The sequence below is a fragment of the Brachyhypopomus gauderio genome, chromosome 10 (assembly GCF_052324685.1).
Source record: "Brachyhypopomus gauderio isolate BG-103 chromosome 10, BGAUD_0.2, whole genome shotgun sequence".
NCBI classification, from domain to species: domain Eukaryota; kingdom Metazoa; phylum Chordata; class Actinopteri; order Gymnotiformes; family Hypopomidae; genus Brachyhypopomus; species Brachyhypopomus gauderio.
Genome location: NC_135220.1, coordinates 21,489,905 through 21,515,897, shown reverse-complemented (window position 1 = coordinate 21,515,897; position 25,993 = coordinate 21,489,905). Strand labels below are relative to the sequence as shown.

Genomic DNA, 25,993 nt, shown 5'->3' with positions numbered 1-25,993 from the left:
GTTAACTAGTGAAACGCAATACAAAAGTGCTCCGTTGTCATGCTGGCCTGTGAAGTTATAGGCTACCTTTGGGGGCATTTACTGGTGTAGCTTTTTAGTCGTTAATAAAACCGAAATTCAGTGAAGTGTTACGTGATTAGGCTATTTTTGTTATACATTTATGTTTAGGGAACCGGAATTGTCAGATTAATGTGTGGGTAGGTAACTGGATTGGCAGTAAGCCTTTGTTCTTACTACTTGTTATTAACTGCTCAGCTTTTTGAACCTTTTTCCGGAGGGTGGTGGGGGTTAATAGACACTGCTTGTGCAATAGGGCCCAAAGCAGTGGCGTATATATGGGACCAGGTCGTAGCACCAAATTTTGGGCCCTATTGCACAAGCAGTGTCTATACATACATTATATATATATATATTTCAAAATTGCCTGCCCGAAGAACGTGATTCTTGTGTACTGGAATAAAAGCTATAATTCGACTAAAGCATTTTACAGGGGTATGACAAACTAATTGTGCATGGGATCAGGTGACTAAACGTGGAAGGTCCCCAAAGTATTGAAAAGGTCGATCGTGGAATAATGTATTTGCTACTCGGTCTTTGGCTAGTCCTAATAGATGTGCAGCAGTCGTGGCCTTTTAAGCGCGAGGACATTCTTAACAAACGGTAACTTAGTAACAGTTTGCCTAGAAACGCACGACTGCACTCTAGTGTTTGCAGGGTAGAGGCAAGACGGCCCAGCTCACGGGCAGCGCTTATTTGGTCAATCAAAAGACGTAATAACAACCCATTTGCTTTTGTTTTCCCCCAATATTTTATACCCGAGCTTAGTCTACTGCATCCATCCATCCATCCATCCATCCATCCATCCATTCATCCATTCATCCATCTGTCTGTCCGTCAGTCAGTCATCGGATTACATACACTTTGATGCACACTATGTGGTCCCACAGAACTTTCTTGGGTTTTTTTTTCTTTATGGAAAAATAACTCATGTCTGCAAACGTCGGTAAATGTGTGACGCAATTAACGCATTTTACCGCCATGCTGCCACCGTCTGGTGAAAATAAAAATCACAACGTGTCTGCCAGCGAGCATCTACGTTTTAAGAGAATCCGCGGGCGAATTAAAATGTACCCACTGGCCGGACTTTGGATCTTGTTTTAAGACTACAAATATTACCTTTGTTCTTGGATATGAATCCCGTTTCTATACTGCTGGTTAGATACATAAAATACAATATAGTTATATGTAGAATAGTACATACAACAGCTATGGTGAGACACGTACGTCTCACAGAATATCCGTCTGGAAGATCTCACCAAACGGACTAAACACACGAGAGGCGGAGTCTGGAGGTCAAACGTTTACTGAAGGAAACGAGGAGTTCTGGTTCCGAAACAGTCACACCTTGATCGAATCTTATTGACGCCTCTCGCTTTACTTACTTTCCGGCGACAAGGTAACTATGTACCCTACAACTTTTGTCCAGTCGGCATTTGTGAGAAACCTTAGTTGACTTAAGTTGTCTCGCAACACTCCCAACACTTAAGTGTCTTACGTTTCGGACATAGTTTAATGCTTAGCCTTCTTTTGTGGTTTGAAAATGAAAATATCCGCTTTCAAAATTCGCAGGCTGCGACTGGAATTATATTGGTATTAATTGTGTATCGGTCGTTACAAACGTGCGAGACTTCGGTGTCCTAAGAGGAAATCACGAGTTATCCAGTTATTGTGGTGATGTTTCCAAAAACGACGCTTAGTTGACACTTAGTTACAGCGCGTCTGGGAATATGAAAAGACATTAACGCATCAATGCACATTGTCTCCGTGGAGCTGTAGAGAGAGCTGTAGTGTAATGAACTATCTGTTATGAAAATAATGCATTAGATTTGATTAACTTGGACACTGAGGGGCCATTACGGTGTCGACGTTGCTGAGTCTGCAGTTTATTGCACAAATGCCACAGTAACTCCGGGTTTTAGCTTTCTTTTCACCATGGACATAGAGTAGTAACGCGTGGCTAATGATTTGTTGTTCATTACTGTTCGCCTAAATTAATAATATTAAACTTTATTTGTATATCCCTTTCTTAAACAATTAATAAAGTGCTGGCAGAAAACAGAGGGTACATGGAAGTATTATAAAGATTTCATCCTGAGATCTGTCACCTGAGGAAGATATTTAGGAAATAAAGTTAAATGTGATTAATTTGTGAATAAAGTATGTTTAAATATACAGTGAAAATAAAAAGAATCAATATTAACTAAAATATGATTTCAATAAAAATGCATTGAGCCAGATCAAAGTTCAGAGAAAAAGTGAAAACGATGATACAGAGCTGATTAATTGGCAGGTTATTTATAGGCCGTAGGGAACAGGAACACGGCTGAATATGTTTAAGTAGTCAAGGGCTCTCTGGTCAGGGCCATGTCTGCTAAAGGCAGCCTGTGAACCATCTGTTTAGGTGGTGGGGACCTCCAGCATATTTTGGTCAGGTCATCTGAGGGCCCATGAAAGTACATGCCTATGCCTTACAATCAAACTGTTGAGATATAGAGGGGCAGGATTATTTTGAAGTCAGTTCTGAGAGGCACAGGTAGCATGTGCAACTCTTTTAAACATGGGTGTATGGGTGTGTTTAATTTTTTAATGAATAAACTTAAAAATGTATACAGCACCTTTTCAAGGAACCCAAGGTGATGTTATTTTACATCCAGTCATACACTGGTGGAGAAGCAGTTAATTGTTCGCAACAAATTCTCAGCTCCCTGAGGTACTACAGGGTACAGGAAGGGGAGGGAGAGAATGACACCCAGAACACAGCACCATCCACTACTGGCCACGCAGACACACAACTACTCACACACACCTGCATGAGGACAACTTTATTAGGATAGGCATCACTAGGACAGACAGACACAATCATTCTCACTCACTAGGACAATTTCATGTAAATGGAAACCACAGAGGAAATCCAGTTAACACACAGACACGGGGAGAACATGGAAACACCACCCAGATAGGGACTTGGTTTCAAGAACCTAGTGCTGAGAGGCAAACATGTTATCTACCTAGCCAAGTATTGCATTTTCATGCATGCTAGCACATTAGCTACTGTATTCTGAACGCTCTGTGGGCTTGATATACGAATTTATGCAGAAGTTGTGAGAATATTTCTGACCTTGGCTATGTTATAAAGGTAATAATGTAAGATGTTGGTTTAACATTTCATTTTGTTTTTAAATTGTGCTGAAATTGATTAAATTTCCCTTTACAACTGTTTTAGGTGTGTTAATCAACCTCAGAAAACCCTCAGGCATCATGGCACGACATCTGAGAATTTTCACAGCGGTGGGCGATGATCACAGCGCATCACACTTTCAGTGGCACGATGCGGAGCAGCACGCGGCCAGCGACGTTCTGGATTCAACAGCGGTCCACATCTCTCAGATTACCTTCCGAGAATCGATGAAAAAGCTTTTCCGCTCTGAGAAATTTCAGGTACCAAAATTCTAAGTACGATTAAATACAATAGCCCCATGCATTTTATTATTAGTACTGACCAGGTTTGTAATGCATGTGTTCTGTGGAGCTCCGAATAACCCTTGTGTGTATTCTGTGCTGTAGATAACTGTTGTGTGCCTGGTGGTGTTGGATGCTCTTTTTGTCTTGTGTGAGCTGCTCATGGATCTGTCGATCATCCATGCAGATGAGCACCACATAGCCCCACGGGTGAGTGGCGACCTGGGTGAACCTGTAGGGCTGTGCAGGGTGCTTCCTGTAGCACTGCCTGTGTCTAGGCTGCTGCGTGGATTTGCATTTACATCCCATGATGACGTGTTTTTGCATTTCAGAAAGAGTACAAAAAAATTTAAATTCTTCATGCTGGTATATGAATGTTGTTGTAGTGTAGTATTGATGAACTGATGTTAAATCATATTTTGTTTCATTTTTGGGATTGTTGTGTAGTTGCAGAAGGCTTACAGAAGCCTTCCTTTAAACGTTAGGGTCCCTAGGGTTCCTTTAAACGTTAAGGTCCTTAGGGTTCCTTTAAACGGTTTGCAGCAACTGTGGGTGTCTAGGAAAGACACCTGTTTGTGTCTGTTTGCATAACCAAGTTCACTCTTCAGGTCTTCCACTACCTCAGCTTGGCTCTCCTCACCTTCTTCATGGTGGAGCTGATAGTGAAGCTCTATGCCTTCCGCCTGGAGTTCTTCAAGCACAAGTTTGAGGTGTTTGATGGGATAGTGGTTGTGGTGTCCTTTGTCCTGGACATCGTGTACATCTCCAAGGAAGATGCTTTTGACGGCATGGGCCTGTTGATTCTGCTCAGGCTTTGGAGGGTGGCCAGGATTGTGAACGGTATGTAGTTCTTGTGCATGAATAATAAATCCACTTGTTTTTAGATTATAGGCTATAAGAATACATGTAAGCATTGTCCTCTTTCAAAGCATCCTTTTATTTTCTGATAGCAGGCACTTTGGTGGGTTGTGTCTCATATCAAAACAGGAGCTTGCCAACATAAAAAACAGAGGCTTTGTTTTTAACTCATCTTTTATATTAGAGGTGTCTATGAAAGTAACAGACACCTGCCTGCCAGAGTTAATATTTTGCATAAACAGGAAGTATTTATAAATCCAAGGATGAACATTTTTTTCTAAAAGTCCTTAATAATGCATGTGCACATTCCAAATGTACTGCACTCACTGTAAATAGTTCCTTTTCTTTCCTAGCTTATCTTAACATAGTTTAAACCATTCAAATGTTATAAGCAAAATGGGCCTTCCGGGGATGTGACCCTGCTGGGCCACAGTCCAAAGCAGCAGTGGGCTGTTAGACAGACCACACACCTGTTCTCTCTGTTTCCTGCAGGGATCCTGGTGACGGTGGAGAACCGAGCCCATCACAAAATACAAAAGCTGGAAGAGAGCAACGAACAGCTTGTCCAGCAGGTTGACGAGATGCGAGAAGAGAAAGCTAGAATGGTGAGTGTCTTAGGTCACAGGTCAGGCTGGAAGAGCTGCACTTACGAGCACGACCTGTGCCCAGCGTCTCTGATCGAGCGGCACGAGAAGAGCCGCAGTAGCTGGACGCTCCGGCACACTGCTGTCTGCTTCAGAGTGTTATCAGGTTCTTGGTGAGCACATGACTAAGAGCAGAGAAAGTACTAACCGTGCAGTGCTGTTGGAGGTGAAAACGCACTCACCACGCAGGAAGACTGTGGACCCTGATTTTGATACAGTATTTCCAACACTGCTGAATTGTTTTATAATTATTTTTTTGCAGGAGGAAGAGATGAGCAGGCTACGAACACTGTTAAAGCAACACAATGTAGACTTCTGATGAGATGCACCCAGACTCCCCCACCCCTGCATTAAAGGCTGCTTCCATCTACACAAAATGCAAATTTCAAAGGCAAAGGGAACCAAATGCACCCCCAGTATAAAGCAATTCTGCTCCAATCTCGGGGTGTCAGACCTTTCAGGACGTCCGTCCTGGAGGGCCATAATAATGCATGCTAGGGACTTTATTAGTAGCTGATCCTTCGAGTCAGGTGTCACAGCAGTACAGTAGTGAGTACACTGTGAGCTGCACTACAAGGGCACATTATATACAGTGCGATTTAGCATCTGTGGATCAGGACACCTGAGGACAATAAAGAGCCCATCCGGCAGGCGATCAAATATGATCACAAACAGCTTCTGACCTGACGACGCAAAGAGGGTATGTGGGAAACCAATGGAGAATAACTCAAGATACTCACACAGTCCTTTAGCTTCTCTTCCAGATTTTTTTTTTTTTAAGATTTTTTTAAAGCTATGTTGTCATAGTTCAGAATTGTGTGTGTTAATATTTCTCGCATCACTTGTGGTTTTTAACTTTCCTTTGCTTTGAGAAATTTGCTTTAGTCAGAATACATACTGTAATGCATTGTAAAGCAATCATGAACACATTCTTTATTACAAATGGTAGTATGTACAGAAAATTTTAAAGAAAATGTTAACCATTATGTACAAAATAAATTAGTGGTAAAATAGTTGCTAACTGTGTTTTAGAGAGGAGGTGGAACCCAATATAGTGTAAACTAGTTCAAATAGTCCTCCCAGTGAAATTGTGCTTTTGAAAATTACTGCCAGCCATGGTGAATGGAGCCAGCCACAGCCTCTCAAAAGCCCAGGCTGACCGTGGCAAAGCACTGACCAGTGTACAGTCTCTCAGAAATGTTGTGTTCTGCTCATATGAACGGGAAGAAGAAGTCATAGGGGAGTTTGGCGTCGATGGTGGGCGGAGCTCTAAAGCCTGGACTGGCGGCAGCAGACACGTCAATAAAGCTCACAGAGCTAGCAATACTGGAGAGGGGTGGCTGTGGAAACAAATCATTTACAGCAAAAGTCATTTAACAAAAGGATTATGATGAACAAATGCCATAAAGATGTGCAGATATACCAAACACAATCCAAGCTTGACTTACCAAGACACTGGTATTGGTCTGAATTATTTCCTTAATGCTCACAATCTGAGCTTGGGGGTTCACCAGGGTCCCATACTTGGTCCATCTTACTTCAAGATGATAAGACAGTGGAATACGGCATCCTGGAACACTCTACCATCATTTTAAAGAGAATTGTAAATGTCAGCTTTCAGTCTATCAATGAGTGGACCTACATCTTGGGGTTGAGAACTCATCTAGAAGACACTTTCCTCTTGCTTAAAAACCCACTTCTGCATACAAGACTATCCACAGTGAATTGAGTCATGACTTATGTGTTTCAGGCAATTATTTTCAAAAGTTGCAACAGTAGCTCTCTATGTGGTTAAGGGGTGAGACAAGTAAACTAGTTACCGTTAGTATAGTTTGGTTTTCTATAGGCACCCAGTCCATGGGATTTTGAGGCAGACTATTCCCAAAAGACGCCACATAGTCTGGGAAGCCCTGGCCTTTCACTCTCCATAACAGAGCTTCAGACAGCAATGAACAGCTTGCCCCATCATCCAGCCTGCCGAGGCGGGTGACAGAAGAGTGTTTCACCAGACGCAAACAACAATGTCAACATCAACAACAACGAGTCTGCTGGACCTGCTGATGAAACCAATATCAATGTTTGGAACAGTATGTTAAATATACTGTGACATGAGTACCTAAAGGTGCACCCTGAAAGCGTGTCTTTGCCAAACAAGACCGGGGAGCGCCGGGGGGAGCCTGACAGACAGTCCTGATCTGCAGAGCTGTGCACCACCGTGAGAGTTCCCTCTGGGTCAGCTCTTCGGACTATGCCCCTGATGATGTGGTCAAGGGATCTAAAAGGAGAGGTTTGTGAAAGCCCTTTCTCTTCAGTTCGTTCTGGAGTTCCTAGAGTATAGTTCTCGTACCACAATCTTTGTTCTTTTTTTTGCTGAAATGTACTACCAAAATGCAAAGCCCCAAAATGTACAGAATCAAAACCTGGTCCAGGTTCTTGTATTCACTAAACAATTCGTTTACTTGTTGAACTACTGTGTCGACAAGACTAACTCCTCAGTGAAGGCATGGTGGAACACATACACGAACACACCCTTGAAGAGCAAATAGAGGTTATCAAGCCCCAGAAGTCTATGGGTATCAGTTTATCTGCTGCAGTGGCAAACATTTATAGAATGGTGGCAGAAAGGAGTGTGATAAAAGAAATATGAATATACTTGAAACCAATTTCATTTTCCTTTTTGTTTGACCACTGAACTAATTAGCAAAAATATTAATCTATAAATGCACAGTGTTTTTTTGGAAAAGGATATTCTGCAGTTCTCCATCCAGCCACGAGGGGCAGTCCCACCACATAACCAGGATTGCCACTGAAGGGAAGCAGCGCGTCACTTCTGGCCTCCTAGAAAAATGTAACAAGTAATTAAGGCCTTGACAATCACTATTAACAGATGATAATGTGGCGGTTCACTGCTGATGTGCACCTGAACAAAGACTAGTTGAAACTGCTGTTGAATGGGTAGCATGGCTTTGTTAACAGCACCCAGCACCAACGATGCCGTCACGCCCACGATCTGCCCTGCGTCAGCATACCTGACCATGTATTTGACCTGCAGCACATGTCAGAAAACAGTTTTCCTACAGGCATGTCTAATAGGATTTTTATAAAATGATCTAAATTTTAAATATACTTTTTTAGATACATTTGTATTACTTTTTTTTGGCAGGATTACCATTCTTTACTAATGGGTGTGGACAGTGCTGTTACATATGGAAATACTGCTCATGCTCATTTTTGCATTTTACTAATTATAAATATGCCTCATCATAACGTACCTGTAGTACTACCTGGCTGCAGACCTCAGCAGGTTCCAGTAACACAGGCTGGAAGGCAGAAGCCGAAACCACGTCTGCTAGAGTCTGTGTGCCCTCCAGGGTCTGCAGGGTAACAGCTTCCAGCTCTACAGGCACTAACTGAGACAGACGCAAACCGGCTCAGTCAGAGAGACCAGCTGAGAGACACACAGCCCAGCTCATACAGAGAGACCATTGAGGACGTAGAGCTAATCCCTTCCTGCTAATCCTGAACTTCAGCAGACCCTTTTATATCTTTAGCCTCAAAGCCTGCGAGAATTCCATGGAGGGATATGTGTTGTATATGTGTGTGTCAAGAAGCAACACACTAAACAAGCGATAAAAGGCAGTCTGGCTGAATAACAAATAATGGCATTTTCTTACGGTAGCTTCTTTGCCCTTCCCCTGCAAAACAAAACAAAAAACAAAGAGTGGCACTGAGTCTCTGCCTGGCACATTAAAGAATCTACAAGTGGTTCTGTGATCCTTTAACCCTGCTGACTCACCGAAAAAACATGGAAGCTGCTGTAGGTCCTGAGGTTCAAGGTCTCTAATCTAGTGCAGTCCTGCACCAAGGCAAAGCTCCTCACACAGCTGCTCGCCTGGTCCTTCAGAAACGCTGTGAAGAGACATGGTGGCCATCATAACAACAGGACCCAAGGGGCCTTGCACTAAAGGGCCAGAGGTCAGCAGGGGACCGTAAGGCCACAGCACTGTGACTATGTAGACCAAACAAACATGGAGGGGAAACCTCTGAGTACGTTCATGAACATCACTAAATAAAGCATCACTGTGATAACTAATTTGAGTAGTGTTCGCTATAATGTCAGTGCTGTGTGTAACTCACTAATGATGTGTCTGACCTGCAGGGTTTGTGTCAAAGCAGTTTGCTGTCACTCCAGACCCAGGAAGCCTAAAGAAGTCTTGTTGGCCAGCATCTCCCTCTGTGAGGATGATGTCCCCGTACTGAGGGCCGACCACGGCAGGCATGGGACAATTGATAATCACACTTAGGTTTAATCATCTGTTGTTTGGTTGTTCTTAGAACTTTTAATTGTGTTGCTCTGTAATCAGGTTTTCCTTGACACAAAATCCAATTACACCTGTCCAGTCTTTTGTAAACTTGATGTGACATTTTGTTGCAGAGGTTTGGGAAAAGAACAACTATTACAAATTCAGTTCTAGTCACTTTGTAATATAGGTCTCTGTGACAATATCTATTACTCCAAGGCAGTGCAAAAAGTCAATTTAAGCACATGATGTTGAACTGGAAATACTGTCAAGTGAAGACAACTCTCAGATATGACAAAATAACCAAAATTCTTCTAAATTAGTCACATGACTGAGTCCAAAGCTGAGGGTGTCACTTTACCTGGTATCCTGGAGAGTTTCCCTGGAGAGCAGTGTCTAGGATGTTGCTTTGGCCATCAGAGAGTCCAAAGAAGAATCCCACAAAATGACTGAAGAGGTCATCAAAATTACTCTCCGTAGGTATTGTTGGGGTGACAAATGACATACCCTGTTCATCTACAGAGCAAACCAGCATTGGCCTCAGACAGGACTGTGTGTAATCAGGGGACAGAGGAACTAATATGGCACAATTACACATTTAGCTAGTTATGTGATTGATGCACCTTTACTTAGTGGTGGGCTTTGCAGCCTTGTGAGGGTTTGACTTCAATCACAAGTTTTTGTAGCATGTTTTGGGCAAAAAGGTTAACTGTTGTAACTACAAATATAAATGTCATACAACATAATGGTGCACTTACAGTTAGCAGACTGTATACAGAAAACGTCAGGGTTGACCTCGCGCAGCACTGACGTCCTCACTTGGGATAAACCATCTGGTGTTGTGGCAAGAGTGTAAAGAGCTGTGTCCTGACTACACAGTTTAGTGTCACCACTGCAAACACACCAATACAACTTATATAAGAAAGTGTTATTGTTATTATCAATATAGGCGCTAATCTCCTTTGTTTAGAGCAAAAGAACAAAGAATAGTAAAATAAAAGTGTTAAGAAATGAGGAGAAATTGGTTTGCTTGTTTGGCCTGACGAACTTACACGACTTTGGGCACCGAGCAGCGTGTGAACAGTGTCCGCTCGCGAGCGCAGTCCGGGTCACAGCAACAGTTCACCTCGCAGCGCGCGCTCTGCACGTTGCACGGGCACACGTCAGACACTGGAACGGAGGAACACCACATTTGACTGGATGTCAGCGACGTTACCCTAACATTAAATGGTTACTGTTTTGCAGGAAATAGACAATTCGTTATCTAGCTAATCTGGTGCTAATAGTTCGCTGTGGCAGGGCAGCCTTTTCAGCGAAGCAGCTAGGTGGTCTTGATATTCAGAAGTTCCTACCTTCAGTTACAGGTGGAGTTAGGGAATCAGATAGTGGTAGAGGCAGCGAAGATGTGCCGGACCGGGCAGGTTTGGAGCCTGTAGGAGGAATCGGTGTCTCCGTTAGATCTGTTTGACTGGGGAATGGTGTGGCTGTGTCGGTGGGCAGTGTTGACACGGAAAAGGGAGGCAAGGTAACGTTTGTATCTTGCGTCGTAAAATTAAGATGACTGTCCAAATCAACGAATGTTTCGTCCGTGGCATTTATTTCCCCCACATGTGTATCATTGTCGCAAAGAATATTCCCGCAGAGCATTAAAATAAACAACCAAATGAGCCAAGCCATGCTTAGTAACCGAACATTGTCACTCGTTTCCAGGAAGTGGGTGTAATGGAATTCTGGGAAAAATTAGACGAGGCGTTTTTAACGCCGTTCTGAGATCAGTGTTGCTTTTCCTGCCGTCACAAAAAATTGTTATATTTAAGACGTTAATCAGTGTTTAGGATGTTAAATGTTTATGACATCAACTAGGACAATTTAAAATTGTTTATGTATTATTGGAGTAATATGGTTCACCAGACCCACCACCAGTAAGTACATTATGTCCAAAACAAATAACAAATATATCTGATAATAAAGAAATAACCTAACCCTAATCCTAGGTTTTCCATTTTTAGCACAGAGATTTGTACGGCCCTACTTGTTAAATTAGACATACCAACAGAAACCTTATAGTACTAGCACAAGACCTGCGCGTCTGCTACGCTCTGTGTGACGTCAGGCGGTCACAAGACTCAAGGACCCGTATGTAAACTAGTTCCGAACACGGGTGTAGGACCCGTATGTTCCTAACACGGGTGTAGGACCCGTATGTATTCTAGTTCTGAACCCCGGTGTTTGTTCGCAAGCGCGTGAGAGCCCGGAAAGATGTCTTGTGGCATAGGGCAATGTGCAGGAACATTGTCGGCGGAATCAGCTACAACCTAAACATCGCTCTCTTTCACCCGATCGGCGCTCTCCAAAGACACGAGGGCATTTCTCAAAAGTTTATTGCGATTTTAATTGTTAAATATTATATAATTGTCAGATTGTTTAGCTAGCCCATAAGAAGCGACTGCAGCCGAATGTTGGTAGATACAGGCGGCGTTACTTGTCGGTTAACACGGGCACGGTTAGTATAGCAGCTGAAGGGGTTAGCAGGTATACGTTAGTCTAACGCATAGGGGATGTTATCTGTACTTTCCTATGGAAGGATTGTTGCCAGGGCTGTCTTGGGTGGACTTTCTCAGACAGATGGCCGGGATTATAGCCTGGTTACAGCGAGCTGCGGTTTCGGGAAAGATTTTCGCAAAGGAATCTTGAAGAAAGGGATGTGTTACGGCGACGATGCGTGCTTCATCGCCCGGCACAGATCCGCAGATGTTTTAGGTAAGTAGCTACCTAACTAGGTTCAAGAGCCATTGCTGACATTTACGTTGGTCTCTTTAGTTAACTACATGTGCATCACACTTACTCTACCTACAACGGACAAACGAGTTCATTGTTTCGTTTATTGGTATCAATTGAAACTTTAAACGGATTGCATAAAAAAACAAGGCCTTTGCGTAAAAGCTGTTCATTTTTCCGAACCATCATGAGTTTGAGTCTCTCGTCTGAATGACCTTCACGGGTTAAAGCAATATAGTTAAGTATGCGGTGTTGCCAACGTGATCATGTCAAACGATAGCCAACGTTAGCTAGTCGTATTAGCGGAGTACATGGGAACAGCAGGGCTACCCTCACCTGAAATAACCTCCGTCTTCTATCCTACTAGCCTTTCTCCGTTTTCCCATGAACTATCGGAGTAAAGCTAAGAACGAAGTTAAATGACCACTGTGGCATGACTGGGTTTCTGAGTTGACCTTTGACCTAGAAGTGTCCGAGGACGAGCCCTCTAGGCACAACTAGCGGCGGAGACGTGAACGGTGTGGATGTAAACATACTAGCATCAAAATACGAACTATTCTTACACCTCACACCTTTCTTTTTATTTTTCTTTCTTTCCTTTTTTATGTCCATTCTGTTAAGACGATATGTAGTAGCTAACGTCCCAAAATTTGGCTGTTTTGCAAAGGTATCATATTAACGTTTTAAAAGAACCGGCGAGAATGCAAAATTGTCCCAGACGGTGAAAGTATTGCGTTTTAACTGTGTTTAATAAACGTTTCTGTGCGTCGACACGGCTCTAGTTAATATGGCCAGAGTTTCTTTTAAAGGTCAGAATGGTTGGGTATGGAAGCAGCCATGTTGGAGAAACCTACGTTTCAATGGCACGCTTAAGTTGTCAGTGCGCTATCTCGGGACAAACTGGAAACAGGTTATCGGACATATTGGAATTGAAGCTTTTATACACTCGGGCTTTTATCTACAATCATGCGGTGCAAGGGCTGTTTTGTAAAATGCCCGTGTAATTTTTTTATTCACTGACTTATTTATTCTCGTTGGTTTATTCCAGAACAAATCTCAACATAAAATCCTGCTGTTAAGATTAACATTTAGGGTTAACTATCGCTGTCTGTCTTGTATATAATTTTAAACCTTAAACGTGGTCAAACAAAGGGACTTTTCTGTTGCGTTTTCTGCTTCCGGCATAACCTCCTTTTGTGAGAGCTCAATACGTGCCACGTGGGTGAGCGCGAGCCAGCTGTTGTGAGACTCCGCCGAGCGCGCGCATGTGGTGGTGCTTCTCGAGCTTCCTTTTGCAAACATGCTTTAAAGCGCCCTGCTGCTTCAAAATATTTATTTGTGGAATACATTTGTCACTCTGAGATACAGCTCGGTAAAGGGGCCGCTAACGCCATGCGTGCTTTCAGACTCTCCTCCGCACGCACTGTTGGCGCTTTCGTTGCGGTGTTATTTGCTCACTGTGCGCTTGGACTGCAGTCCACCGTCTCGCCGTGTTTAGGCATGTGGAGACACGGCTTAGTTGTTTATGTTGTGGTCACTATGACAACCCTCGTGCTTTGGCCTGGCATTGTCCCGTCTGGGTGTTGAAATTGGACGCTATTTTGTATTCGTGTGTGTGTTGCATAAGTCTTGGTCCGACTCCTTGTATGGTCTTCCCCGTGGATTCTCACGTGGCATTTTATATGGAAAGTCCCGTGGTGTGGAAGGAGCCATGCAGGCCACTCTAGCTTTGAGACCTTGCACACCGTTGCTTATAGCGTCTCATATGGAAGTCGCAGTGTATGCACTAACCTGCTGTGACCTGTATGTCTGGACTGTCACCAAAATAGCTGGACTGCAGTACATCTAGCCTAAAATTTGTCTCCGTCAGGCCTTTGCAAATGTCCTGAGAAAGACGGTGCTTTAAATAAACCAGAGGCCTGCCACAGGTCCTGACTCCTAATACAGGTCACCCCAAACAGGTCCCTGGCACCTCTGCACTACGCCACATTTAAGTTCATGCTCCCCTTAGCACTGAGAATCACAACTTGAGCAGTAAAATATTTAAGCTTGGCCTGTAAAATGTTTTTAGTCATGGTGCTTTTTCCCTTGTGGCTTTATTGGTCACGTGCAACATTAGTTATTACCATACGACACAAACGTCTGATTGCGGGGCCGGAAGGAACCTTCCAAAAGTGGCCATCATAAACTTGGCATGATAAATGAACAAAGTATATTGTACTTCTCTCTCTCTCTCTCTCTCTCTCTCTCTCTCTCTCCCTCGCTCAGGATGTCCCTGCTATGAGTGGAAAAATCTGGGGCCCTGTCACTTTGTTCATTCATTCTCACTCCTTTCCCTTCTGTTCCCAGTGACGTTTTGTGTTATGGTTATGCAATGGCAGTCAAGTCTTGACCCAGTGATTGGGGATATGACCCCTTCCTGCTTGACGTTTATAGCAGCCTCTTTCTATTATAGTCCTGTGGGGGAGACAAATGTTTGGACGGCTGTAGCTGAAATGGCATTCTCTTGTTTAATAGGCTGGCCTAAACCGGAGAGTACAGGAATTGAGCACTGTCTTTCCTGCACTTCAGAAAGGTCACTTTGGAAAGGTTTACTTAGTTGTTGCATGAGTGAGGTTGGTTAGTCTGCTGGGTGGCACAGGTGTGTGAGGAGGCAGCTTGATATCACAGTCCTACAGATGCCATGTTGAGGCACTGTCTGCACACACAATAAGACTGTCATGGATTTGCATTACAAAACAGTGGTATCAGGTGTCTGCATGCGTGCATATGGGCGGGTTTGCATTCATGCGTGCATCTGTGTGTGTCTTTACAATTTAGAACACTTCCAGTTACACCCCCTCCTTCTCTTTCACTGCCCCCTACCCCCACCCCACAGGCGTAGCGGATGGCGTGGGTGGATGGCGGGACTACGGCGTGGATCCGTCCCAGTTCTCTGCCACTTTGATGCGGACGTGTGAGCGTTTGGTGAGAGAGGGTCGGTTCACCCCAACTAGTCCTGTGGGCATCCTCACCTCAGCCTACTACGAGCTCCTGCAGAACAAAGTGCCCCTGTTGGGTAAGAGAACACACCTATGCGCACAAACACCCCCCCCCCCCCCCCCCCCCCCCCCCCCCACACACACACACACACACACCCACCCACCCACACACAAAGATTTGGTGAGTCACCCACATTTGGTGACTCACTTGCATATTGTTTTGGTTTATTAAATAAAGAAATGTCAGCAGGGTGCCCGGATAGAGTGTGTGTGTGTGTGTGCGCACACACACACATATGTGTGGTGATACTGGCCAAGCTTTTCTATCAAGCAACCCCAGAAGCTCTGACTGTTCCATAGCTTCAGGAGTTTATCCACAGTGGCAGTTCGCCAAGTGCTTTGAGTTTGTGTTGCTTTAATATCTAAATATCCTCCTAACCACAGTGAACAGAATGTACCACCATGAGCGGTAGGTTTGTCTGTGAGTGCTGCCAGTGGGGCTGGAACCCCTCCAGATATTCCATGGTGTTCCTAGTGCCTCGGTCTGGATCCACACGCGGCAGGCGCTGCCCGCCGTTGAGCTGGTGTGTGGTGTTTCCTCTCTCTGCTGTTGTAAATCTCTTTTGATGGCCCTGGGGTGCCATCTTTAGCCTCCTTGGCGCACATTCATTAATCTGAAATGCGATTCTTATTCATGCCCCCTAAACAGACCTATCGCTTCCCTCTTGAGGGAGATGGCCGAGGGTGTGTGGCCTATCGTGAGCTGGGGGCGGGGAGGCTGGCATATGTGTGCTCTGGGTCCGTAGTAGTGTGGGATTAAAGACACATCATCTGAGCATGTGCTCTCTGTGCCTGGTTTGTGTCATTAGCTGTTCACGGTTAAGGAGGAGAGGAACAGCTCAGGACAAAGCACAGCGTGTCCACTGATGGCAGTAACTGTTGTCTGACTGAACCCCCAAATTCACATGTGCATGTGTATCACTGCTGCTGATTTACAGATGCATTCTCTCCTCTGCTCTCTCTTTCCTCTTCTCTCCATTCCTTTCTTCCCACCCCCTGTCCCACCCCTGCAGGAAGCAGCACAGCCTGTATTGTGGTGCTGGACCGAAGGAGTCATCGGATACACACATGTAACCTTGGCGACTCTGGGTTCCTGGTCGTCCGGGGAGGAGAGGTCGTCCACCGGTCTGACGAGCAGCAGCACTATTTCAACACGCCCTTCCAGCTGTCAATCGCCCCACCAGGGGCGGAGGGGGCGGTGTTGAGTGACAGGTGGGTGGAGTCTGGGAGAGAAGGCATCACAATACTCCTCACCAGTGTTAAAATATCGACATCTCAATACTGGGCATATTGAAACAGTTCAATACTTGTTTCCTGGATTATCAATACTCTTCATATCAAATGTACTTTTCTGCTTGTGCTGCCTTGTGACTCGTATAGGCTTCCATAATGCGCTAGTAGCAGCAAGCTCTGCCTAATGGTGCAGTTTGCTCTAAAATGGCTGCTACAGCCATGTATGGGCTTAGTTGACAGAGGAAGCGTCTGCAGCGCCTTGCGGGCTTAACGTCGCCTTGCGGGCTTAACGTCGCCTTGCGGGCATATGCCGGCAAATGGATTTAAACCCAAAAACCAGTATGTGGTTGCCGCTTCACAACAGTTCCAGCTCAAGTTACAGCAGAAGTGGTGTTGCCAGTGATGGTCACAGCCGCTCAGACGCTTGCTATTACACACTGAAAGCAAATCACCATGGTGATCCGCATGTATACAGACCCAATGAAAACTATTCCTGCAGAGATGGTAACATGGGTGAGCTTTATGGCAGCCTGCTCGTCAGGGGAAGATAGTAAAATATATGTTAACAGCTCGTTAACTGTGAGGGTGAGCTTGTCTTGCATGGTTCAAACTAAAGCTGCTTCTGTTTGGAGGATTCCAATGAATGAATAGTATGAATAGTAAAAAGTCAAAGTCTAGACCTTTTGTCAAGGTGTGAATTAGAAATATAGCCCAGCTATAACCTATTTTTTCAGTTTAATTATGGGATGGCATTAGCAGCAATATATAATTTTGTACTGTTTATCGGTAGATGCTGTTGGAGACAGAAATAGCCAATGCTCTCTGCAAACGTGGCCTCTGCAATAGCACGTGCTGATGTGAAAGGTCGTGCTGATTTAAAACAGGAGCATCGCACTTGTAACACACACCAGCAGTGTGAGGACTACCTCTGGCAGTCCTACATCCTCGTGGATTCCAGAACACACACACCCACACACACACACATGCACACAGTGTGTCTCATCTGACCTGACACGGTGGCCCCTGAGACAACTGGGCTGATGTAAACAGCCGGGGTCTCTTACATTTAAGCGTCAATCTTGTTGCGGGGGGCAGAGTGTTGGACGACATCAGCGGCTTGTCTTCTCCCTGCAGTTAGTGCTCCTATGTAAGAAGGCCATACTGCCACAGACCTTCTGATCCTCACTTAGCTTCTCCTCAGCTCGGAGACAGCGGGCGTGATGGGTTTGTAAAGAAAAGGACTCCCACATTTGGGAATAAACAGAAGTTTCCAGTCTTATTGATCCAGTTCAGTGATCCAGTGATCATTGTTTTAAAGCCCCATTTGTGTGTCAGTGTGGCTGTGCCTCATTCCAGGTAAAATAAAAGAAACATCCCAGTAAAACCAGTTATAAAAGAAGCAGTCCACCAATGCGCCAAGGGTGCAGCAAGTGGGTGGTGCTCTCTCCGTCTCGTACGTGTTGACGCTCTGACCGCGTCTGTCTGATGGCTGCAGTGTGCTGTGGGTTTTGACCGTGCCGTCCACGATGCATTGCAGCAGTCTGGCTATGAGATGTGAGTGGAGGTCTTGGCATCGTGTGTGGTGAGGGCAGGAAGACTCGTGCTAGATTACCACAGGAAACCGAAGCTGATTAAGTGATGATACCAACATTCTGAGAATGTATAAGACTTTAATGTTGGTGGCAAATCAGAAATTGACGCCATGCTTCCTTCAGCTTGCGGATCATTGGTTTGTAGATCTCCTGCACTATTGTCCTGCTGATCTATATAGTTTTAGAGATCTGTTGGAGAGATCTGCTGGATCACTTCTGCGATGGCTAGCCAGCTGGTTAGTGCAGTGCTGAGCTGTTGAAGTGGCCATCACGGCATGACCTTGCAGTGGGATGGCGGTGTAGGGGGATCCTGTGGACTGTTATTCCTGGTGACGCTGGGTCAAACAGCTTTTCTGTAATTAGCCCGCTGTGTTCCTTTAACTGCTCGTCTCCAAGTGAGGTTTGGTGGCAGAGTCGTGTGTCTGTGTGTGTGCGAGTGAGACATTTTCTACAAAGGGCAGAGAGAAGGCCATGTGATTCCATGTGCTCACTCCTACTGCCTTGCCAGGGGCAGTCGGCCAAACTCAAATAAACCAATCAGAGTGCAGGCATCCCACAAAACCCCTACAGTTCAGCCACTCGTCTTAAAGGGGGTGTGACTACTTTGAGCTTAGCATGTGATGCTAAAATTAAGCAGAGCATTTTAATGTTTGATGCTGTGTGGTGAGGTAGCAGGTGCAGCTTCAGCTTTATAGCCTCTCTGATACCTCTCTTTTTCTCAGAATACGTTTCCATGTGAATGAAAGGAACGCCTTTTTCTATGTTATTTTTATTCCTGTCCTCTGTTTCATTAAAGTCTTCGTGGAGAAAAAACTGCCATTTTAAGCATTTTGCATGTTTTATTAAGACAGCTGATCTTCAGATCAGGCTAACTTGTTTCGAGTATAATGTATGAATCTTTGTTCCTGAAATCCAGTGAGTATGGTCTGGTCCAGTGTGACTGACTCTGGTCTTGGAGAGGCATGTGTGTGTTGTTCGTATACAGTAGAGGCTGTGTGTGTGTGTGTGTGTGTGTGTGTGGGGGGGGGGGGGGGGGGGGGGGCATGTAGAGAGGCCAAAGGTGTGCCCAGGTTTTACAGGAGAGGACCAGGTAAATACAAATGGCAACGACTATAGAGAGGGTTTCAGGACTAATTTTGCAGGACTTGGGTTTGACCTCTCACAGGTTTGGGTTGGCCTTTTCCCTTCCAGCAGATTATTTATGTCCACAGCATTTGCCAAACACTCTTATCGCGAGTGTCTTTTGTATTTATTTATATGACCCCACGTGTGCTCCCACGACCCTTAGGGTCACCTTGCTGTGGCAACAGCAGCAGATCACCCAGCCAGCTCCCAGAGGCGGGAAGCTAGCCAGTGCCTCTGCTTTCCAGGAAGACAAACTGACCTGGGATCAGGCCAGGAACATACTTGGGCTGGACAGAGTGTGTCCCCCCCCCCCCCCCCCCCCACCCGGTGTGGCTTGCACCCCCCCGCCATACCACTGCAATGTCCTGCCCTGGAGCCACGCCCACACTCCAGCTGGAATTTCAGCCCTGTCCAAGTGGCACCGTGCTAATGTTGAGCATTACGCCATCGGTTTTCCACAGAAAAACGCTTCTTTGTCTTCATAAGAGAACCTGGCCATGCCTCTAATAGTTAATTTAATTGTTTGTTTTAAATATCATTTAATATGCATAACATACTAATTTACTTATTTCTTTTCAGAAATGGATTTTTTTATGTCGGGTTATTGCTGACTTGTAAAAAGAGAAAGGTTGGGTGAATTTGCATGGTAAATGGTATTTGTATGTAGGTAAATGGTGTGACGAGGTGGCTTAAGGAAATGCATCGACGTGACTGGCAGTTTCTCTGTCTCTCTCCGTCTCTCAGTCCTGAAATGGCAGACAACTCCTCCTTTGACGTTCAGCTTGGTGACATTATCCTCACTGCCACCGATGGCCTCTTTGACAACATGCCAGACTACATGATCCTTCAAGAGCTCAAGAAGCTGAAGGTAAGACCATTAGGAGACACTGTGAGAGAGAGAGAGAGAGAGAGAGAGAGAGAGAGAGAGACACATCCCATGCATGATTTGAACTTAACAGAGATTAAGTGTTAAGCACCCTTAGATGCTTTTTATAACGTGCAGAGAGGTTCTAGTTAATGAAGGAAGCCAAGTCTGAAGCAGTGCAACATAATGTAACCTAGTCTAATAAAGCTTTAATAAGCAGGAACACCTTCCCAGCTCCAGTTCATTATTTACATCATTCCTGTGACTGAGACGGAGGTCTCTCCTCTGCTGTTGCCATCACAGTCCTGAAGGTGTGTGCTGGTGTTTTTCCCCACCCGTACCATGGTACCGTTACTCTGTTCCAGAACTCCAACTACGACAGCATACAGCAGACGGCCCGCAGTATCGCCGAGCAGGCCCAGGACCTCGCCTACGACCCCAACTACATGTCCCCCTTCGCCCAGTTCGCCTGTGACAACGGCCTCAACGTTCGAGGTTGGTGGCTGAGCTTTGATCCCAAGTGGCAGTCTGGGATTTCCTGTTGTTGGTGTTTGCCTCTCTAATTTCTCTCTCCATCTCTGCTCCTCAGGGGGCAAGCCTGATGACATCACCGTACTGCTCTCCATAGTGGCAGAATACACGGACTGAGCATGCTCACTGGAGGAGGTTCTCTCTCACACGGACTGAGCATGCTCACTGGAGGAGGTTCTCTCTCACACGGACTGAGCATGCTCACTGGAGGAGGTTCTCTCTCACACGGACTGAGCATGCTCACTGGAGGTTGTCGTCTCTCTCGCACCTGTGTATCTTTAAACTTTGCTGCTTCCTGTTTTGCATCTGCCTGGCCCCAACCTTTTCTTCATTGTTCAGTAGCTCTCCGACCAATCAGAGGAAGAGTACAGCATGAACTAGTTGGTGTGGGTGGATGAAGGTTCTCTGTGAAGCTATTTGTGTGGATGTTTTTTTATGATCTCGCTCTTGGCAGAGAATTATGGGAGTCTGAGTAACTTGCTCATCCTCTTCCTCTCATCTGTGGTTAAGTAGTAAGTTTGGGAGAGTACAGAGGGCTAAGCAAATGCATTTACCTAAGGGGCTTCTGCCCAAGACACTTCTGTGTGAACTGTTGGAGTGTTGTAGAAAGAAATGAACAGTGAATTTGTTAACTGTGTTGGTGTGTGTGTGTGTGTGTGTGTGTGTGTGTGTGTGTGTGTGTGTGTGTGTGTGTGTGTGTGTGTGTTTTTTTTTTTCCCGGATGCTTCAGCTGTTCTTGTTTGTTTTTCTTTCTTTCATTGGCTAGAATTGGCACCACTGGTGCGTCACAATGACATGTGCCATTCTAATCTCGCCAGAGCAAGGACTTGCACCGTTAGAATTTTGCGAGCGTTAGGTGTCTGCACCTCTTAATATCAGAGCCTAAAGGCACTGGTTTGAATCTCTGCCCAGAACCACATACCATAAATTGTTACTAGTGCAGCACACAGTCTGGTGAAATGTGTGTGAATGTTTTGCTCATATGCAAAATTACTGTTCTTCAAAAAAAATATTTCATCTGTACAAATCCCACTTGAGCTTGTTAAAGGGGGAGGAGAAACTGCCCATCTTGCAATGGTCAGCTCCTCCCCCAACCACGGTCAGCTCCTCCCTCTGAGCACCAAGTCAAGGTGTGTCCTGAACACGCCCCTGTTTAGTAGTACATCGATGCGAGATTAAGGCTCAACTGGAAGGGCTTCATTGTAGGCCAATGGCAAGTTGATGATCTGAGGGAGGGGTTAGATGTTGACCAATAGCAGTAATCTTCAGAGGAAGGCGGTAATTGTAGGCCAATGGCAGGGTGTTCAGAATGTGTCCCCATGTTCAGTGGCGGTGCCTTGGTGATTTGGCCAGTACCTCAGCGGATGGCGTTAACGGCTGGCTCTACTAACCCCGCCCTCTTTTGGATTGAGCAGGAGTGGCCATTGTCTAGTGGGCCATGGTGTTCCAGGGCACAAGAGGCGAGGTGAGATGTAAAACTTGTTTTGGTTATTTGAGATGTCAATTTTTGAGCAATGAACGAACTGTAAAATGATAGTGCAGTGACTTTACGGCTGGGTGTGAACGGTGGCTACTTGGGGACACACACACACACACACACACACGGTATGGCATATCTGACATATAGAGGCATATCTGATGGGTGCTCCTGGATGGTTTGCTGATCTTCTAGACATGCACGTCTGGATGTGAAATTTGTTCAGTTTGAGAAAATTACAGCAACAGTTTATGAATGTATAAGATGTCCACACCACCAGTGCAGTTCTTAAGTCTTTGGTGCCCTGAATTCCAACATGGTTTTCTTCATTTCTCTGCTCAGTCCCATCCACTCCTTGAGCAGATCAGTTAATTACCATCTTTAGTACATGTGATGGAGCAGAGCTAGAAGCTGTATCGCTGCTGTAGCTCTGCCATATACAATAGCCAAACTGTCAGTCAGATATTGCTGTGATAGAAAACTAATGGTGAGCCATGGGGCATTGCCTGTGTGAATTTGTTTGGCCTCCAGGGGGCGACGTCTGTGTGAGCGTGTTGAATTTCAAGCCTCTGCCAGTGGAGGGGTGAAGCAGGCTATATGCGCACAAATGCACCTGGGAGGCTTTTAATGAAATTATTAGGTCAGGTATTAAAATATTTTATTTTTATAAACACTTTGTTTTTAGCCGCCTCAAGATTAAAAAAAAAAATTGTGTAAACTGTTTTCTATAAATGTTCGTTTTTGTTGTGCAGATTGTTCAAAGGGTGTCTGGTGTAGTTTTTATTATTATTATTATTTTAAAGACTTCTAGACAACTTTCTCACATACTGTTTTCATTTTGTCAGTTATTTGTGTGCGCATGTGAGTGGGTCTATTTCTAATAGTGTGTGTGTGTGTGCATGTGTGCACGCGTGCACGCGTGTCTGGGAGAGCAGATGTCTGAGTCCAGAGGTAGACCACATCAGAGGGTTGGGGCTGGTTTTCCAGGATTCATTTCTCCTGTTAATAAGAGAATGGAAGCAAAAAGCTCTGCAAAACCAAAGACATATCCACCACCCGTATGTTTTATTACCATTTGTTAGGTTTTATTTTTATAAACCCATGGGTCATATCTGTACATTTTGGTCTAATTAAGAATATATACAGCAATACGTGATATGGTTGACCCGTCAATTTGTATGGTTTTATTTTTCATGCTGGTTTAATTTCGGTCAGATTCCTGAGTAGGAACACTGTCTAGATGAATGTGTTTTTTCAGGATGTTTCATAATGTAATCGTGGTTCTGTGGTTCATTGTCACTGGGGCTGGGAACTCCTGGGATATTCAAACCACTGTTCAGGTACACACTGTGATTTTGGCACAGCACACGTGTTGGTGTGCTGCCTTGGGGGGGGTTAAGGCGGTGGAAGCCGTCGCTTATATGATTGTCTATAAACAAGGCAATCAAAAGAAATTAATTCACGATTGACTGAAAAATTTGCTCCAAGATCTGGAAGCATCTAAAAGAAAGTACTTAAAGTAAGGGGAGTGTGTACTCTGTTCCATGGAGTTGACTTTGAAAATCCCATGGTGAAATTGTAAACCTGTTTCCAGTGTTGCAGATGAAATTGTGTTTATAGGCGGCGTGTGTAGATCTGCCTCCGCCCACCTTTATATTTGACCTTGAAGTTGTGCCTCGAACAAATGCATATTAGGTCCACTATTGACAGCAGTTTGGAGTGAGATGCAGATCTGGGCACTGTCTTATTTGGGATTAAAATTGGCATGAAACAAGGGAGAAATGCAGCCCTCCATCAGAAAGTCCTTCTCTGGGATTGTTAGGGAAGGATCTCCTGGAACTGCGGTCTCATTTGTACTCATTGTTCCTACATGTCTGCTTCGCGTGTGTGTGTGAGTGAGCGAAAACGCCCCAGGCTGATTTCACCGCTTACACACTCCAAGAGCACTCTGAGCCATTGGGCTGGTGGAGAACGCCTAGCAGGGCGGCCATGCGTAGGGAGCCTGTCTCAGCTTCTCGTGCTGTGAAGAAAAACCAAAGTAGAAAAGCCATATTACCAGCACGACCATGGCGGCCGCCCTCTCCCCGGCCGTCTGCAGAGGGCGCCCTTGGACGGGACCAGCGGAGCGTTCGCTGAGTTATTGATGTATATGGAGAAATTTCAGACCGTCCATCGTGTTCTATTCTTATACGGCCAACGAAACCTGTACGAGTGTAGCCTTATTGCAGAGATGTCCTTCTGGAGATGCTGCTTTTGGTGGGTGTGTGTGGCCTGACTGATTTGATCGCCACACACGGGTTGCCTTTCCTCTGATTTCCCCCTGTCTCTGTCTCGCACACGTGCCCTATTTCATTCCATTCTATTCCAGATCTCATCAGTACTCCTGTCCTCGATCTGACTTAAAAAAAAGCATTTTTCCTTTAAACACTCTCCTGAATTTCCATCCAAAAAGGGCTTATGAGGCAGGTAGACCCCAAGGTGTTGCTTCAAACACTGGGTCCTGGTGCGGTGGAGGGATGCTTCTCAAATATATTCCTGTCCTCCTTTGACATCACTTGTTTTTTATTTCTCTCTCTCTCTTCTGCCTGTCTCTCTCGTGATCATTTGCAACGGTGCTTATGCAGATATGTTGACTCTTGGTCTTGTAAGTCTGTTTGAATGAGAACTACACTTTGTGTGTGTGTGTGTGTGTGTGTGTACAGCGTAACAATGCAAAACCTTTCTGTAAATATGTTTTCCAAGTTGTAAAATATTTAAATAAAATATAGTATTTATACTTCTATCTGTTGGTATTTTTGTGATTTTGCACTCATCTTTTGAGTCTGAATTTGCTTTAAACAAGTTGCTCTCTGTTGATGTGCGATGTAAAAATGAGACCACAAGCAGGCAGCTAGTTTGACCCAGTGGGGATGTGTACTGTGCTCCTGTAGCACCAGGCTTGAGTGGCCAGATCACAGAGGCGGCATGCATCACAGGACCAGCTCTTATTGGTCGATTGGAAGAGGCGTGTTAGTATTGTGCAAGGACTCATTTGGGTGTTTGTCAGGAACCCAGTGCAACATTAAGGTAAGTTACTGTTCTCGGTTCTGCTAAAGCCAACACAATATACAGGCCTATAGGGGCAAGTGCATGCAGCTGGGTGTCCAAGAGCTGCCATAGCAACAAGCAAACTTGTGACTCCTCTTAATAAGCGCCCCCTATGGGCAGTAAATGGCATTATCTACAGCTATGAGTACGTTACTCGGCTCCAATGATTCTCACCTGCTGTATCCTGGGATTGGATCCAAAATGTCAACTTAGAACAGACAATCACCTCAGGAGGGTTCAGTAAATCATCTGAATTTGATAGGCTATGTTGAAAGCCTACTCACACCATGTAAAATACTACTTAATGCTTTATTGATAATTTGGGACAGCCCAAGATTTACTGTAGTGTAATCTATATAAATAACAGGAAGATACAGACATGCAGGGGGGAGGGGAGACAGCTTTCCCCCTAGTGGCACCAGCTAATCACCAACTCTTGAGTATAAACTTCCCTTAGCTGGAGAGAAGAGAGCAGAAGAGGAATATTTCTGATTCTAACAGCACAGGAACATGTGCTGGACAGCCTCAATGTTGCTCTTGTACAGAGTCAACACCTGCATCTCCTTTCACAAACATACAACTGACAAGTCAGAGTCTCCACCCCAGACACAGACAGCTGAAGCCATACAGTCTGTGTACATAATGAAACACACAAACAAAACTGCAAACTCCAGCATCGAGACACAACAATGCTGCAGAAATGTACATGCTCATATGGCATATGCCTTCATATCCTTCATCTACAGCTGTAGGCCAAAACTCAAAAAGTGGTTTAACTTCTCTGCTCTTTCTCATACCAGCAGGATAGAGCTCCTGCTGTCTTATCAGTACACCTGCTTCCTTTGGGCCTCTGTGGTTGTCATATATGTAGTTTCTCCGTGGAACACTTGGGTCAAAAACTGTGTCAAATGTAAAAATTTACTTATTTACTTCAGGCTGTAG

At 44.9% G+C, this 25,993-nt stretch overlaps 3 protein-coding genes across 5 annotated transcripts; 2 read left to right on the top strand and 1 right to left on the bottom strand.

The window, feature by feature from the left end:
- The first annotated feature begins 1,148 nt into the window (after positions 1-1,148).
- hvcn1 (hydrogen voltage-gated channel 1) lies at positions 1,149-6,034 on the top strand. Of its 2 annotated transcripts, none has more exons than XM_077020450.1 (6): positions 1,149-1,456; positions 3,284-3,498; positions 3,625-3,729; positions 4,128-4,359; positions 4,870-4,982; positions 5,284-6,034. In XM_077020450.1, exons 2-6 carry the CDS (start codon positions 3,319-3,321, stop codon positions 5,338-5,340), a joined length of 687 nt encoding a protein of 228 aa, XP_076876565.1. In that variant the 5' UTR covers positions 1,149-1,456; positions 3,284-3,318; the 3' UTR covers positions 5,341-6,034. The 2 variants fall into 2 exon arrangements, with proteins under 2 accessions (XP_076876565.1, XP_076876566.1); XM_077020451.1 differs by lacking the exon at positions 1,149-1,456 and adding an exon at positions 2,916-3,196.
- On the bottom strand, positions 5,766-11,340 carry LOC143525955 (tectonic-1-like). Of its 2 annotated transcripts, XM_077020448.1 has the most exons (15): positions 11,301-11,340; positions 10,675-10,752; positions 10,375-10,492; positions 10,081-10,214; positions 9,684-9,838; positions 9,175-9,277; positions 8,818-8,930; positions 8,696-8,716; positions 8,294-8,431; positions 7,942-8,067; positions 7,771-7,859; positions 7,138-7,275; positions 6,842-6,995; positions 6,470-6,601; positions 5,766-6,361 (listed from the first exon to the last, which is right to left on the bottom strand). In XM_077020448.1, the coding sequence occupies exons 1-15, from the start codon at positions 11,323-11,325 to the stop codon at positions 6,233-6,235; spliced, it is 1,653 nt and encodes a 550-aa protein (XP_076876563.1). In that variant the 5' UTR covers positions 11,326-11,340; the 3' UTR covers positions 5,766-6,232. The 2 variants fall into 2 exon arrangements, with proteins under 2 accessions (XP_076876563.1, XP_076876562.1); XM_077020447.1 differs by lacking the exon at positions 11,301-11,340 and having other exon boundaries at positions 10,675-11,129.
- A 136-nt stretch (positions 11,341-11,476) lies between these two features.
- pptc7b (protein phosphatase targeting COQ7 b) lies at positions 11,477-24,740 on the top strand. The gene is made up of 6 exons (XM_077020449.1): positions 11,477-12,082; positions 14,979-15,158; positions 16,155-16,353; positions 19,836-19,959; positions 20,322-20,451; positions 20,546-24,740. Exons 1-6 carry the CDS (start codon positions 11,881-11,883, stop codon positions 20,602-20,604), a joined length of 894 nt encoding a protein of 297 aa, XP_076876564.1. The 5' UTR covers positions 11,477-11,880; the 3' UTR covers positions 20,605-24,740.
- The last annotated feature ends 1,253 nt before the right edge of the window (positions 24,741-25,993 follow it).